Genomic DNA, 17,587 nt, shown 5'->3' with positions numbered 1-17,587 from the left:
CAGTTATCTCATTTATATTTAATCCTTAAATGAAGCTCAGTTGTGGCTCATTTTGTGTGATTATAGGCAGGTAGCTCTTGGGTGTCTAATTGCACACGTTTCGACTGCATTGAGACAGCGGTGGGAGCGGTGATTCTCGCCTCTGGAGTCGTCTGCCCTCCGTTCAATGACACAGAGTGTATTCAGGTCTGCAGAAAAATCAAGATATTTTAGTCATTCTGAGAGCAGATGTTTTTATAAACCCAAGTTTATAATCCTCATGGTCTCTTTTCAGAATGGTGGTGTGGTGCAGACCTACGTTGATGGCTGCTGCAAGACATGTAAGTATTCAGGTGGGCTGGTGGCTTCTTGTGGTTTATGGTGGTTGCTGGATGCTGATTGGATGATGGAGGTGGCCATGGTGGGTTTTTTGGTTATGGCTGCTGGTTTTGCTCTGTGGTTGAATTGAGTCCTGCTGTCCTGGAGGAAATGAAACCCCCTCTCACTCTTCTTTCTCTGTCTCTGTCTTTTATTTCCATTCCTCACTCCATCTTCAGATATTTTTTCTCTTACATTGCATTCAGAAAATGTTATCTTTTTTTTAAGATAAGTAATAAATATATTGATACGAAGAGAATAAAAAGGATTCTGTAGCTCCACTAACAAGACCAGGGCTAACATTTAGGTTGTAAGATGTTTTTTCTTAATTCCAGGACTGTATTTTTTGTTTCCTGGGGTGTATTAGCTTTGGAGCTAGCTGGGTTCTGCACTAAGTTGCTAAGATTTTTTTAATTATGGCTGTTAAGAAGGGCTGCATGATAAAAATGTACACTCGTGATTATTTTGCTCAATATTGAAATCATAATTATTTATCACTTTTTTAATACAACTTTTATCATTGTAAATGAACAAAAAAAAACAGTTTTTGTTTTAATATCATTTTGTCTGAATTCTCAATAGACAAAATACATTCCCTGGATAGTGCAATAAATCACACTCGTTCCACATTATCACAATGCATAGCGGTTTCTTTTAGCTCAAAATGTACTAGAGAGGATGGATACTGGAGTGACTGACTTTTTATTTAAATGTAAATTTAAATACTAATATAGTTTTGTGGTTTCAGGTTCTATAATTTGTAACATTTGAACTGTTTATGTAAAGGCGAGTCCTGATGATGCATTTCCGGAGCACTCACTAATAAGTGACGGTGTCCCTTGTATTGCTGCGCGCTAGTTAGTGCTCTATACAGAACAGTCCAAATAGTGTATTATGACCTGGCTGAGGGAGCGATTTCAGACACAATCAGAGATTAACTGTTTCTATAACTGTAGCTAAGCTTAACAATATCATAATCAATTATATTTAATTGATTGAGGAAGTCAGAAATAGTGATCAAAATTAAAATACAATTAATTTTGCAGCCCTATTGTTGAGGTCCTAGATTGATTTTGTAGGATTAAAAACCATGAATGCAGCTTAAGTAAATCAGTGTTTGACACGTTATAGGTCACTTATTCATACTTATATACGTTGTTATCCAAAACTAGCATGACTATTGGTTTGCATGAATCTGTCTTTAATAATCTGTTCATAAATCTCCACCATGACCTTTTGATTAGACTGGAATTTGCATGCTTGGGGAGCTCCGAGATGGCTTTGAGAAGATGCTCTGGCATGTGCCCTTTCTGTTTGTGTTCACAGGATTTTTTGACATTTATACATATTGAAATGTTATATGTTTAAGTTAATGTTTCTGTAAATATGTGTTGCGGTGAGAGTTTCTGTGTCTGCATGCATGCAAGTGTGTGAAGGCATGTGGTTTAGTTGTTTCGGCTTTTTCCTGTGGGGTGGCTGCTATGCTTCAAGTACTCCGAGGTGAGGACTGAGTTGTGGGATTTCTGTCCACCTCGACACAGTGCATGCTGGGAAGGCAGCATTTGTGACCTATGGTCAATGTGTGAAATTGTAAATATGACCCTGTGTGTTTCTCAGGTGCTGGACTTGGTTTGTTACCTTTTTCCATTAGTCCTGTAACTCCCACTGCTAGTACTAACTGTGACACAGGTACTTTCCATCCCTCTTCCTCTCTTTTACTATACCATGTGTGCGTGTGTACATGTGTACATGTGTGTGTGTGTGTGTGTTGACCCAATCCATATTAAAAATTACTTATACAAACTTTAAGAATATAAAAATACTGATAAATAGGAATGCATCGATACTGATACTGGTACCAGCAAATCAGTTCCATACAAAGCTCATTTACTTGTACTAGTAAAAAAATGCTCTGATACCAACATCTGATACTATGTGATACTGTGTGACATAAGCCTAGGTTAACCATGATAATGAACAGACAACACAAAATGACAATGTGCTCTGTGAAAAGAATGAACTACAGCATCTTCCTGCAGTGGTGTTCAAGCAGTATTTTTAATAGAGACCACGAGGATGGTCGAGCTGAGCTGAGCAGAGCAGTGTAGAACAGTATCAGTGAGCATGGTCATTAAAAATCAGAACAAGGTGCTGTTCATTGTACATACACAAAGGTAGCATGAAGCAGTGAAGCATCCTAAACATCTTAAATATAACATTTTATACATAAAAGTCAGCATGAGGAGATCAGTGCTAGCATCACATGGCAGCAATCACCATAAACAGAGCTGAATAATATGACACCCCAGATTGCTTAATATATGTAGGTTTCTCATTTGGGAATTAGTATCAATAACAGTATCAACGAGTACCAAAACATCTAGTTGTACTGAGTCTGAAAACAATGGTATCGATGTGTCTATTGATAGCTGGTAATACTGGTTGATGTTATTTCGCATTGTCAAAAATGAAACACACACCGATAGAGCACTATTTTGCAAAATTATCCTCTTGCACAGCATTCTTTCACAACTGTATCTGTCATTGGCTCCCACTCTGCCAAAATAACTTCTCACAAATGATTAAATGAATAAGTAATTTATATTTATTTATGATTATGGTGAACATGTATGCCTTTACTAGCATAAAGTATAAAGTTATAAACATCTCCTAAGACTCCACAGTGTGTTTAGTTGACATCATGTTAATGAACATGTTAATGAACAGAACACAAAACATCACCATGATTTCTGCCATGAAGTCCTTGGAACCGTAATATTCATAAGTGAGTGGTACATGACCTGTATCTTTTCCGTGGTTTGTACTTTTGTAGTATGTTACAGGCAAATGTATATACACATTTAAAATAAATAATACACTTTCTTTTTATAACATTGGAATTTCAGCACATTACTTTGCTTAAAAGTTCAGCATTCAAATGCTCTTGAATATTAATAAGTCTATAGTGTGTGTATGTGTACATCTCCCATAGCTGTCCAACAGAGTTGAGCTCTTGAGACTGTGAAAGCCATAGCATATGATTTACATCATTTTCATCCTCATCACATCATTCGGAGAGCCCTTGTGCTCTGTGAATGGGGGTGGATTCATCCTGGAAGAGACCACGCCCCCATCAGGATAGGATCAGTTCAGAGAGTATAGAGGAGCTCTTTTCCTTAAGTTTCCTCACTTCATTTCTCCCATAGCAACAACTAGTGATGTCCATAATGCTGTGTCCATTGTTGTTGAAGTGTCTCCCCACTGCAAAGGAGAAATCCTTCATTATGATGGTATGAAGGTGCTTGACAGAATGATCAGCCCATCTCCTCTTGGTTTCTCAGATGTTCAGATGCATGTGTGATGAGTTATAAAAATGGATACTTTGGCGACTATAATTTTGGTGGCTATATTAATAAATCTGTAAGCAGAACATCTTGAATGGTTGCCTGAAGAGGTACCATGGTTATTATTTGCCAGATTATTTAATTCACTACCGACAAGCATGTCTTTGTACTTCAGTTATAATAGTAGATGTATTAAAAGCTAAGTGTAGTACACAGAGTTTGGAAACAGGATGTGTGGAACAAAAGTACTTCATCAGCTGTGCAAGCAAAGTGCTTCTGAGGCACAGCGGGTGCAACCAGTTATATATCATAAATTATACATTTAATGAGACCCATTTTTGTGCATAAAGTAACCCAAAGCTCATTTAGCCAGAACTTTGTATCAGACTTATCTATCTTAATCATTCCAATGTGGATTTTTCCCTTTAATATGTAAAAATTATTAAAGTTCAAACAGAATTTTAACAGTAACAACAGCATGAACTTACAACATGAATACACTTACACACACATGTAGATAGGCCTGCACACACTTCACCACTTGTCCCTGCATCCTGCATCCCACACACTTCACCACACACTACACCACTTGTCCATCCCGCTTGGCACAGAAGTAGAGTGCAAATCAGTGATTTATGGCGTGCTGAAATGTGCTGATAACTCACCTTTCTCGTGTGGGCCTGAGACTGACTTTCAGTGTCAGAGTTTAAAACTTTAAATGAAACGCCCTTGTTGGTGTTGGAGAAAATAGCCTCCAACTGCTATGACATTTCTTTTAAAGTGAGCTGGTCTTAGCAAAGGCTACAGCTAACAGCTATGTGTGACATAGCATCACCATGGAGATAGGCTTGTCAAGCAAATGGAGTCTCCATGGTTTAGTTACAATAGTGAAGCTCAAAAGCCACTGATTCTATTATGTATTTGTAAGTAAATGAAAAACTGTGTGTGAGACATGAGAGGAATACCGTGTCTGTGAGTGGATGAGAGTGTGTACACCATAACGGAGTGCACATCCCCAGTGTAAAGCCATTCATTTTATTTAAACAGTGCCTTATTATCATTATAAAGCCAAAAATTAGACAAGCATAATGATTTTCACTTTGCACTAATCAGTTAGTATGCTTCTTTTCATTTTTGGCTATTTAATAAGAGCTATAGTGTCTGTTGTGAACTCTGCAAAATAAAGAACAACGCTGATCTTTTCAGTTGAGAGATTACTTCCCTGTCGTTTTCTTCTGGCCTGTTTGAGTGGGTGGGGTTATATTGTAAGTAGGTGACATCAGGTTCTTCCATGTACAAATCAGAATTCAGTCACAGAAACTGATGTGACTTCTTTTTAGCTCATTGCTCCTCTTTGAGGGGCTGTAACTGCAAATAACTAGCATTTTAGCATTGTATACAGCATTCTTTAAGCAGTAGTATCTGTGGTCATGGTTAATAGTTCTTTTTTCCCCCTGTTTTCATCCCAATTTGGTGACCTGCCAATTCGTACCTACCAGCCAGCTCTCCCCGTCATACAGCACCTAACTGGGGAGGGTGAAGGCTAACACGTGCTTCCTCCAAGACAGGTGAAGCCAGCCAACCACACCTTTTTGATTTGCTGCTATGGCATAGGGAGGCATAACACATTCAGAAGAAAAGGGCTATCTGCCCTCTTCTGCATACATGAGCTCACAGACATCCACGACTGGCTAGTATCACTGTGACTGACATGGGAGACAGAGTATGTCAACCATCCCACCCAGAGAGCATGGACAATTTTGCCCTCTTTTAAGGCTGTAGCATTTTGCATGGCTTTATCATCATGTTCAGCAGTTGCCTAGCACGGTAAAAGGCCTCTGGGTAATTATCCAATAGCTGCTATGATGAGTGATTAAAGGACATTAAGGCTTTTTTTAATGCCCTAACCCTTTCGCTTCTTCACTATTGTAGTGCCGCTTGCAGTATGAAGCTTTGCTAATCATATTCATAATCACTGTTACTTTTAAGCTAGCTAAACACAGGAAGCAAAAATCAAGCATGCACAACCTACAGTCTTACCTTATTTTCACCACACCAATATATACACAGTAATATACTCAAATACACCAGTACAAATGAAGATATGCAACTTAACAAATTGTTGTGGAAATGCTTCACTTTGTCATTCCTATCGACTTTCCACCACTGTTGTCAGGCTATTTCCGTTGCTAGGGAGATGCAAGTGTCAATCATTATGCAGTGTGACACGCCCAGTGTTTCAGGCAGTAATTAGCTAGAACTAAATTGTTCTTATGATATTTGTCTTGAATTTCCTCTTGGTTAATGCTTACCAAGTGACTGTTTTAATATTTGAAACCATGTTTACAGAGTTTAAATGCTAGATATTGCAAAGTTTTCTTGAAGACAGAATAAGTGTATGATTTACTGTGAGTGGGTGTTTGTGTGTTTCCATTACACTGCCTTTCTCCATGTGCACAGGTAAAGAGGATGGTAAAACATGCAAAAGGGTTGCCATCAGGACCACTATCAGGAAAGATGACTGCAGAAGTAATGCACCAGTGAGTGAGATTTGTTTCATTCCAACACTGGCTAAGCATCTACTTAATCATCCAGTCCTCATTTCGCTCTCTGTCTGTCTCTCTCTCTTTCAGGTAACAGTATACTCCTGTGATGGGAAGTGTCCTTCTGCCACCATATTTAACTTCAACATAAACAGCCATGCACGTTTTTGCAAGTGCTGTCGTGAAAATGGCCTACAGAACCGCGTCATCCAGCTGTACTGCACTCGCAATGCTACTTCTGTGGAATACAACTTCCAGGAGCCGATGGACTGCTCATGCCAGTGGAACTAATAACTGATACCAGTTTGTAGATGTGCAGTACCTTGGCATTTTCATCTCTATATACCCTCTCAGTGGACGTGCTCAGTTAATACCACACAGATCAGTACAACCACAAACTACTAACTCCATATTTATATATATATTTTAAATTCTGAATTAACAATCTTGGGAATATTACATAATCACGTAGTCAGTAGATGAATGTATGACTAATAATCAGTCAGCTTATATATGTCAATATATAAGGAATAATAAAAGAAATAATGTATGTGCCCAAGTACAGGTTATTAATATCAATATATCATGCAGTTTTGTTTCTCAAAAATATTTTGAAGCAAAATTGATTCTTGCACCTTGCATGTAATTAAGTAACCTAGGTAAGTCAGTAGTATTTTAGATGCCTTTTCAGATTTTTGTATCTTTTTTAACCTCTTGTTTTATTTAAGAAATAACTGTACTTTTTGAACAATTTGCCATCAACATTTTTTAAAAAACACTTAAACCCCCTACAGGGATAAATAAATAAGCCAGATTTGTGAAAGTCTGAATTCTATTAAACTGAAAATGTGCCATTTCTCTTGTGATCTGAGAGTTGATACCCTGTTACAGGTGTAGCTGAGAACTCTTTCACAAAAAATGTTGAAATCCATTCCAGAGTTCCAAGCTCTAGCACACAGGCAGATATCAAAAATAGACATCCAGAGACAGGTAGGCAAAGATCAAAACCAGAGAACAACCCATGATCAAGAATAAACAATACAAAGTGCTAAAAAACCATATGTGGACACCTGACTATCACCCATATGTGGTTCTTCCACAAGCTGTTGCCACAAAGTTGGAAGCACACGATTGTATAGAATGTCTTTGTATGCTTGTAGCATTATAATTTCCCTTCACTGGAACTAAGAAGCCCAAACCTGTTCCAGCATGACAATGCCCCTGTGCACAAGGCGAGCTCCATGAAGACGTGGTGTGTGAAGGTTGGAGTGGAAGAACTCGAGTGTCCTGCACAGAGCCCTGACCTCAACCCCACTGAACACCTTTGGGATGAACTGGAACACTGACTGCACCCCAGACACCCCGACTCCTCACCCAACATCTGTGCCTGACCTCACTAATGCTCTTCACAAACCCCCACAAACATATTAAAAGAAACTAATCCAATACCTAATAATACTACAGGAAATGGACCCGGACCCTGGCACTGAAAGCTGCACCAATATGGCACCTTCATTTTTAGGGGCAGAGAGACAGTAGAAAAGAAGAAAAAGAAAAACATGAACACAACTTTCCCGCTCTGCAAGTTTCTATATTGCATGGAAGGCTACATGACACTATGGCAAACACAGAAACAACCCAGGACATAGAGACAAGCATAAGAACTGAATCACGGTGGGAGACAGGCACAGGCACAGAATATACATAACTATGCATACGCAAGATGGCTGCTGCTGTTCTTGCCTTTCTGTCAAGATAGCCATTATCATAGATTTCTCTACTCCTGCCCTCGTCACTTACGCAAAATCACAAATATACTGCAATAGAGGCATAGACTGTCTACGACAGGGTAGAACAGGAACAGTGCTAAAAGCAGGGGATACTAGATCAGTGACTTTAACAGACTGTAACTCTTACCCAAAATATGTTCACTTTTGGTGATTAAAGCCAAAGTGTACAAAAGTTTTAAGGCAGACAAATATAAGTTCAGCTTTAATTTTAGAACAGTAGTACAATGTAAAATAGCAAATAGTAAATTTTTGTATAAAGTCACAGCATGTCAAAAATAAAAAAAAAATGAAAAAAGTATATTAAGCATAGTTATTTGTTAATAACTGAAAGTCACAATAAATAAAAAAACCAGACTAACAGGCTATTTAGCAATTGCTAATGGTTGTCAGTCAGAATCAGTTTGTGCACATAGGCCCTAGCTGCCGCCATTGTTACCTTCTAAACAAAATTTTTCTACTTTTAAAAAAGAAATGACCATGTTGCCTTGTGGAATGATGTTATATCACAAATTCAGCCTGAGTAGTACATCATCAGAGTATAGATATTATGTAGATCCCTGTGAATGAGCTGTTACTATAGAAAAGATAATGTATTAGAAACCTGTGATTCGAATTACAACTGGAACTACTGTTAGAGCTGCTGTTACAGAAAATTAATAAACACCTTCTGACCAATCAGTTTGGAGAATTCCACAGCACTCTGGTATAAAACAAATATTTCAACTTCATGTCAGAAATAACTGGTGAAATTACATTATAGAGAAAGAGAACAGAATGGATTAAATAGATCTTTGTTAATAAAAATGAAAGCAGTGTAACTTTAGAGAACATACAGAGTGTAAAAAGTCTTGTACGACCCAGTTGACGAGTAAACAATTCTTAGACAGTAGTCTATAAAGACAAGTCTGTGGATATGCGTGTTCACTACACCACATTCTCCACATTCACATTCTCCAGAAACATTGACCTGCTCTTCATGTCCTCATCAGCTTCATGTCGATGGATCATCCCACGCCGGGGCTGAACTCTGTCCTGCTGAGCCGTGTTGTTTTTTATAGCAAAGCAATTAAAATTGCTGGCAGGCTTCAACTCCTCCTCGTGTGAAGCTGCTGAGTCAGGACTTAAGATGAGTGGTCTTGGTCAACAGGCTTTTATCTTTGTGGTTCCGATGCCGAGCTGTATTTGGTCTGCATAGTGAAAAGAAATCTCACTGCATCACATCTGCAAGAGATTCACAAGGCTGTGTTGCGAAATTTATTTTCAAGCTTAGTGCCTCCAAGAGAAACAGCTCTCTGTTGTGTACTCATGTTGGATGAACGTTATTAAAATAACTGTAAATCATGCAACTGATACAGACAATCTTTCTTCTGAACTCAAGAATGTGATGTGTAAATGCTTAACTCCTCTCGTTTAGATGACTCTGATTATAGATATTATAGATTTATAGGTCAATTTTGTTAACGCAGTCTGATTCAGTCTGAGTCAGTCCCAAGTCTGATTTATTTTCTTTAAAGAATGTTGCACATTAACAATAGCATTAAATTGAATTTAATTGTATTTCATGCAGCTTATTACAAGGCAATTGCGTGATAACTTTTAGCGGCACAGAATTAGACATGGAGGCCTTCGATTAGTAATAAAATTTGACTTTCACACTGGTTACATAATATTTCCGGCTAAATTCTTTTGTTTCTGATTGAAATAAAATAAAAAGTCCCAATCAACCACCAAAAAGATGGTCAAGATGGACATCAGTGAAAATAAAGTTGATTCTGCTAACACTTACTAGAAATGTTACTTTGAATTCGATGTAGAATGAATTTAAATGCTAGAACTTTGGCTCTATTTTAATGTTACAACACATTTCTGGAAATAGATCTACAAATCTTTTTGAGGGTGGTGCAGTGGGTCGTGTTGCTGCCTCACAGCTCCAGGGTTTTCAGTTCAATCCTGAGCTGGGGTTACTGTCTGTGTGAAGTTTTGCATGTTCTCCCTGTGTCTGTCAACCCAGAAGATCCTCCAGGTTCTCCGGGTTCTCTGGTTTCCTCCGACCTTGCAAAAACAACATGCTGGTAGGCTACGCTAAACTGGCCCTGGGTGTAGACGGTGTCCTGCGATTGACTGTCATCCCATCCAGGGTGTATTCCTGCCTCACACTGCATGTTCCTGAGACAGACTCTGGATGTGGTTAATGAAGATGAATGAAGATGAAAATCTTTTGGAGGTAGATCAGAAAACACTGGGCTTACACCAGCATCCAGGAGTGGTATATTACTCTTAAGTTGGCTCAGAACTTATTTAATTCAGGTGTGTCATGCAAAAATAACTTAAATAACTTCCTTAAAACTGCGTAAAGACTCTGTAGTATTAAATAAGACGTAATGATGCTCAGGGGGACTTTACCAAACATTCCTTACTTCAGAGTGTGGCGCCAGTCTCCTGAAGAGGGGGGCGGGGCTAGTAGCTATGACAACGACTTACTGACAGCATGCAAACCGCATACTATAGGCTACTTCCTACTAACCAGTAGTACGTGTTTAAAAAAAAAAAAAAAAAAAAAAAGAGAGATGGCCCCGCCCCTTTTATTTAGTGCGGGAGTGTGCGGTATTTGCGGTGAAGAGACACAAAGTCACTACATGAAACTGTTTTTTCTTTCGTTTGAATTCATTTTAGGTGTTTCTTGCAGGAGATACAGGCGTGGAAGAGAAAATATTTTCTTTTCATCATGAGGAAGGGAATGTGAAATATCCAGATGTGTGTGCGGATGTGGAGAGCAGCACACACTGAGCAGCGCGAGGTCTAATTAATGTCATCTTTAATAAAAAAGTTTTCTTGTTCAGACAGCAGTGTGACAGTTTGGCTAAGACGCTGCAGGTTGGTCTTTCTTTTCTCACGGATTTCTCAGACACTGGAAATAACTAATGGGTAAAACGGTTCCTCTGCTGAGACTGCTGGGGTTTCTGATACAGGTAATAAATCTCATCTCAGCTCATCACATCTCATCACATCATGTCACATCTCATCACATCTCATCTCATCTTATCTCATCACATCATGTCACATCACATCTCATCTCATGTAATCACATCTCATCTCATCTCATCTAATCTAATCTCAGCTCTCATCACATCTCATCACATCACATCTCAGCTCAGCACATCATGTCACATCTCATCACATCTCATCTCATCTAATCTCATCTTATCTCATCACATCATGTCACATCTCATCACATCTCATCTCATCTCATCTAATCTCAGCTCTCATCACATCGCATCTCATCACATCACATCTCAGCTCAGCACATCATGTCACATCTCATCTCATCACATCTCAGCTCAGCTCAGCTCATCACATCATGTCACATCTCATCACATCTCATCTCGTCTTATCTCATCACATCATGTCACATCACATCTCATCTCATGTAATCACATCTCATCTCATCTCATCTCATCTAATCTCAGCTCATCACATCACATCTCAGCTCAGCACATCATGTCACATCTCATCACATCTCATCTCATCTCATCTAATCTCAGCTCTCATCACATCGCATCTCATCACATCACATCTCAGCTCAGCACATCATGTCACATCTCATCTCATCACATCTCATGTCAGCTCATCTCATCACATCACATCTCGTCTCGTCTCATCACGTCTCGTCTCATCTTGCCTCATCTCATCTCTTTAAAACACTGCAAGAAAATGTGTTTATCAGACCTTGACATGGGAAATAATGTGCGCTTTTTCGAAGAGCATGTATTTCCATTTACTTCTTTTTTTTTTTTTTTTATACATATGCACATAAAATGCAACTCGAATGAACAAAAACACATGAAATATGTGAGCATACATGGAAAATAACTCACTTTCAAAACAGATGTGTTAAAAACATCTGTTTTGAGAGTGTGAGTTATTTTCCATGTATGCTCACATATTTCATGTGTGTTCAGTTAAGGACATTTTGTGTTACTTTTAACATTTCTAGTGTTTTGTCATGTTTAGCACAAGCAGCAGGTTGTTCTAAGACAAATATGTGTTAGTATAGTCTTATAGCCATGATTGCTTTACTTATAACCTCGACCTGTGAAAAAAATAAATTAATTAAAAGCAGTAAAGTGGATGTGAGCAGTCTACATTGTGATTAATGCGTTAAAACGTGTCACACTGTGTGCATATTCAAATCTGAAAAACATTTAAGGATGTAAGGGATAGCCTAAACTTAAAGGATTCTAAATCATATTTATTATTTCAGGATAAAAGATGCAGTTATTATTAATATTGGACTCATTTACACTGATGCCTCTACAGAGCTGAAACATTCCATGGTTAAGGTGAAACTTGTAATGTTTCTAGACTTGTAATTATTCTATAATGGTATCATACGTTAAAAGACTTTTTGGCAATGTTGCCAATGTAAAGGATTTGGCCAGTTTCTTAATTTTTGTCTTTTAAATTTTTCTTCTGACCCAGAAATTAGCCCCACCTCCAGCTGGATACAGAACTCTTCAGCTCTGCTCCTTTTCCCCAAAATGCAACTCATGAATATTCTGTAGTTTCAGCTGAGAGGATGTGGTCAGTTGGGGGAAGAGGGAAGCTTTTCAATCTGACTTGCAATTGCATTTCACTTTGCAGGCAATAGAGGGTTCTAAATATTACAGACTACTGCTTTAAAACAGTGGCTCTCAAACATTTTTACTCTGAGGCCATATCTGTGAATAGTAAATGTCACTGTGGCCTCACAAACCCTTCTACACAGCTATCGCTGACCTGCACGTACAACAGGGCGACGTTTGAGATTTTCCAGCAGCTCTCTTGATGCTCTCCAGTGTGCAGACTGGTTCTTTAAAAATTGCATGCTTCAAACTAATGTTAAGAAGGTACTCTATATGCAGCCTTGTGTAGGCTGTGGAAATAGCAATAAATACCAGGATTAAATCTCCAAAACAGAAAAATTAAATCAGGATGACTTTTCCTTTTTTCCTTCGCTCAGGCTGTGAGTTTTCCTGGTCTGAGTGGTCAAGCATCAGTCCATGTACAGGTGGAGTTTTGCAGCTTTCCACTCAGCCTTGAGCCTGATACTTATACACTTTTATTGGGAAACAAGGTATAAAAACAGCACACACAATACTGATAATCTACACATGACAGTTCATTTTATGCCACTGTTATAATATATTTATAATTATGTGTGTAATTATGTACATACAAGGCCATTTATTGACATGAAACATGAACTATGGATTGAATTTGGCCTCCTTTTTACTGTAAAATATGTATAAGGAAGACATGACACAGTAACCTAGATACATAATACCTATTACTGAACATAGTAACATATTACTATGTTCATAGGTCAAAGCCTTTTACTAAGAATAATGAATAAAAATGATGTATAGTTGTTTTTTTTTTTTGCAGTTAGTCTTTATACCACAGCAACACACAGGTTTATATTAACATGGTTCTATTATGTTATCATTTCTCATTCACAGGACCCTCCACATAATTTAAGACTAATAATAAACAAAGTATAATGTTGTCATGGTGAAGATTTTCATCAGAATGGCTGATTATAGCTGCCAGAATAACAGAAACTAACTTCTTTTGAGGACATTAAATGTAACTACAAATAGATAAAAACATAATAACAATAACGTTTTTCTTTAATAAATAAAAAAATGCTGTGTTATGAGAGGAATAAAACACTTCAGGTCATGCTGTTATAGGAAATGTATCAACTTCCAGGTGGTTACAGTAACTCCGTTTGGCGTTGGTCAACACCACGCTGCCATGCCGTTGATTATTTTCCTACAGCACACACCCAAGTGTTTTATTCATTACATAGCACATATACGTATGTAATTAGGTCATTAGGTAATAACTGTGACAGCTCTACTCCTTTCCGCTGTGCATCATGTCTTGTATCGTCTCTGTGTCAGGTGCTGAGCAGCAGTGTGGTGTGTCAGAGTGTGTGTGAGTGTATCATGGATGTACGTGTGCCGCAGTCGCCTCCTGAACTGAATTTGACTTTACAGTTGTATGAACAGGAGCGGATGTTGGAAGCCAGATTCTTCCAGCTGGGTGAGATCAGCTCTACACATTCTGATAAAGATTTCCTCCAGTGTGTGACTGAGCTTTTTAGAACATTAAATGGCTCTGTGTAGTTCCTTTGCAGAGCTCCTTTCTGAAGGTCGAGGTCTCTTCTACCAGTGCTGTGCTCAACTGGACTGACTGGACCAATGAACAAACACAGCACGTGTGTGTGGATCGTCAGTGTTGGACTCTTTCGTCTTCTCAGCCATCGTGCTTGGTATCAGGACTACAACCTGGAACACGTTACACAGTTACTGTAGCACAGAAAACACACGTTCCACATGTCAATATCACGCTCACGCAGAAGCTGCAGCTGGCTATAGAGACAGGTACACACACACACGCACACACTGGAAATCCTGTTTTATCGGCATAGATCACAACTATTAGATAAAAAAAATGGGAAAAGACAACCTCACAATTATTGGCACCAGTCAACTTCAAAAATATTGACACACTTTAAGAAAAAAAATGTATAGTATAAAATAACATAATTCGAGGTTCTTCAAACAAAAATGATTGATATTCAAGTATTTATTCTCAAAAACATATGTTTCAAAAAATTTTGGCACTCCTAAAGTACATTCCAATGCAAAGCAGTTGTCTACCTTCATAAATTCTGCTTTGTATCACTTTGTATCACACACACACACACACACACATACACATACACACACCAGGTTAAATCTAGCCCCCTAATGCATTCTTAAGTTTATCCCCTGGGGAAACCCTTTAAGGTTTTATGTAGAAACAGAAATGGTTCAGAATAGAACCATTTCAAATTTCAAATGCAAAGAACCCTTAACTATGTATCTAGTCTATCTGGTTACCATTTAGAAACTCTTTTTTGAGTTTTTTTTTTTTTTTAATTCAAGCTCAATTTTTAGTTAAAGCTAAAACATTTCACTCATAGAATGTGCTATTCATTTCATAAATAATTCACAATGGGCGCCATTAATTCTGAAATCGGCTGTACTAGGAAAAGCAATCTTTCTACAAGTAAGCTGATATACTGAAAACCATCATATTGAGGAGTACGGTTATCATACTGTGTATTATTCATATCTCTAACTCTAATCCCCACGGTGTTCCTGCAGGCCGGTGTCCTGTGGGCTGGGTAGCGACAGGATGGAACTGTTTCCGGGTCAGACAGGATGTGCGGACGTGGACTGAAGCACAGCAGGTGTGTGAGAGCACTGGCCCAGGGGTCCGTCTGGCCAGTGTGAAGACAGAGACTGACTTTCTGTTTGTCTCTGCCAAACTACAATCCCACAACCACTTGCTGCTGCTGTGGACCTCACTGAATGACCGAGGGGTATCTTTCTCTCTGTCTCTCACACACACACACACAAATACACACACACAGTAGTGACAAATTTGTGAAAACTAAAACTCCGGCAGTTAAATTATTGATCTATACATTATGCGTTTGGTCTTGACAGTTAGTCAAGTCACCATTTTAGCACAGTGCTGTTGAAAGCTCGATTCTGATTGGTCAGGTGTTGATTTATATTCTATAACAGCAGCTCTAACAGTCATTCCATCTGCAAGTCACATTGCAGGTTTATATTAATGCACCATTCTAACATGTTATCATTTCTATATTAAAAACTTGCATAGGGACTTGTTTGGCGGACGTGCATACTAACACATTTAAAAACGTGTGTGATCGTTGATATGGTGACGTTTTATGTGAGGAGATGTTTATTTCACATTTATGTCTATATGAGAGTCTCCAGTATCAGTGCTTTTTCAGCACTTAACCCAGGAAAGACCCACTGTGTTTACCGTTTCTGTCCCTCCGCAGGAAGAGGGTCATCTGTACTGGGGTGATGGCTCCGCCTACAACCTGAGTGTTGCAGTAATATCATCTCTCTCAGCCAATCAGACGGACTGTTTTGCCCTTCAGAGGAATGCTACAGGACCAGGCTACTTCTTCACCTCTATGCTGTGTGATGTACAGCTTCCCTACCTCTGCCACACACACTGTGAGTGAGAGAGAGAGAGAGACAGAGAGAGAGAGAGAGAGAGAGAGAGAGGGAGAGAGACAGTGTGCATGTAACCTGTGTATGTGTATGTGTGTGTGTGTCTCAGTGCTGCAGGGGTCTTTCTCTGGCTTGTGTGTGGACAGCGTGCAGGAGACAGAAGCAGTCTTCAGCTGGTCAGACATTTCTCAGCTCCACTCGGCTCTTGGCTCTGTGCTCAGCCTGCACGTTCATGACCAGTCTGGTAGCCGAATCCTCACAGACCCTCCGCTTGCACACACACTCAGAAAGAGTGTGTATGGACTCTCCCCTGGACACATCTATTATGTCTCCCTCAGCCTTCAACACCGCATTGGAGCGTCTCAAACCCTCGGCCCTGTTTTCATAGTTAAAACCAGTGAGTAAACACACACACACACACACACACACACACACACACAGAGCTCTGAATTCTCGATTCTGATTGGTCAGAAGGTGTTGATTAATTTTCTGTAAAAGTAATTCTGACAGTAATTCTGGCTGCAAATCACAGGTTTATATTAATGTGTTTCTATAGTAACAGCAGCTCATATTGTAGGAGCTTACACAATTTAATCCTAAATAAATGTTTTTTTTTTCTTTAAACGTGTTATGCTTAACAAAGCAAAATGTATAATTGTTGTAACTATATGTAACTATAAATGGATAAAAAGGATAAAATGGATAAAAAGTATGACATCATTCTTTAATAAAAAAATAGCTTTGGTAAATTTATCTGGTATAAGAGGAGTAAAACACTTGGATGTTACTGGAAAATAATCAACTTCAGGGTGGTAACAATAACTCAATAACTCTTTGCATATTTTTGTTTTAGGAAAATAGTTAACAATATTAAGTCATTTTATATATTTTTTATATTTCTTAATTTTTTTTAAATCTTATATTTCATTCCTGTTATTTATTTCTGAACTTTTACTTTTTACAATGTTTTTTTTTTGTTTTTTTTTTGTTTGTGTTTTTTACAGGGCCAAACCCTCCACAGAACATCACAGTGACGGATGTCACATCCAGTCAGATTGCACTGTCCTGGGCTGCCCCTGACTCTACCCATAATGCTTTGTTTGAGCGATACTTCCTGTGCTGGGTGGATGTAGCCTCTGGCAGGGGGTGGGGCTTGTGGCTGAACAGAGGGAATCTCAGTGCTGTGATTGGTGAGCTGGAAGCTTATCATGTTTACAGAATCAGTCTGGTGTCAGTCACAGCAGAGGGGGTGGAGAGCTCTGAGGCCACACCCCTGGTTGTCATCACAGGTAAGATCTGCCACCATAATTATGGCACCCTTCACCCTTGGACAAAGCCTGTGCTGTGAGTGATATTTTGAGATTAAACATACAGTGGAGTTTTATTTTTAGCATACATTTTTACATGCATGTGTTCATTTTAAAGGAACAAAATTTAAAATTATTGGCACCCTCCACAGTTTACATTTG

General features: G+C 38.7%; 2 protein-coding genes across 6 annotated transcripts in view; both read left to right on the top strand.

Annotated features, from left to right (window-relative positions):
• otogl (otogelin-like) overlaps positions 1-7,579 on the top strand; it is a 46,385-nt gene extending 38,806 nt beyond the window's left edge. Inside the window, exons 54-58 of one of the 2 annotated variants that reach the window (XM_053234636.1) lie at positions 67-186; positions 275-320; positions 1,975-2,046; positions 6,162-6,241; positions 6,335-7,579. In XM_053234636.1, coding sequence (XP_053090611.1) covers positions 67-186; positions 275-320; positions 1,975-2,046; positions 6,162-6,241; positions 6,335-6,535 — 519 coding nt within the window. In that variant the 3' untranslated portion in view covers positions 6,536-7,579. The remainder of the gene's footprint in view (positions 1-66; positions 187-274; positions 321-1,974; positions 2,047-6,161; positions 6,242-6,334) is intronic. The other variant, XM_034304991.2, reaches the window with a different exon arrangement.
• A 3,061-nt stretch (positions 7,580-10,640) lies between these two features.
• ptprq (protein tyrosine phosphatase receptor type Q) overlaps positions 10,641-17,587 on the top strand; it is a 56,425-nt gene continuing 49,478 nt past the window's right edge. For all 4 annotated transcript variants that reach the window (XM_026914018.3, XM_053235184.1, XM_053235183.1 and 1 more), the window contains exons 1-8: positions 10,641-11,003; positions 13,034-13,147; positions 13,980-14,121; positions 14,205-14,462; positions 15,231-15,448; positions 15,941-16,121; positions 16,228-16,515; positions 17,123-17,407. In XM_026914018.3, coding sequence (XP_026769819.3) covers positions 10,956-11,003; positions 13,034-13,147; positions 13,980-14,121; positions 14,205-14,462; positions 15,231-15,448; positions 15,941-16,121; positions 16,228-16,515; positions 17,123-17,407 — 1,534 coding nt within the window. In that variant the 5' untranslated portion in view covers positions 10,641-10,955. The remainder of the gene's footprint in view (positions 11,004-13,033; positions 13,148-13,979; positions 14,122-14,204; positions 14,463-15,230; positions 15,449-15,940; positions 16,122-16,227; positions 16,516-17,122; positions 17,408-17,587) is intronic.

The sequence above is a fragment of the Pangasianodon hypophthalmus genome, chromosome 6, assembly GCF_027358585.1.
Source record: "Pangasianodon hypophthalmus isolate fPanHyp1 chromosome 6, fPanHyp1.pri, whole genome shotgun sequence".
Lineage (NCBI taxonomy): Eukaryota > Metazoa > Chordata > Actinopteri > Siluriformes > Pangasiidae > Pangasianodon > Pangasianodon hypophthalmus.
The sequence above is the reverse complement of the archived record's forward strand: the minus strand, read 5'-3'. Positions and strand labels throughout refer to the sequence as shown.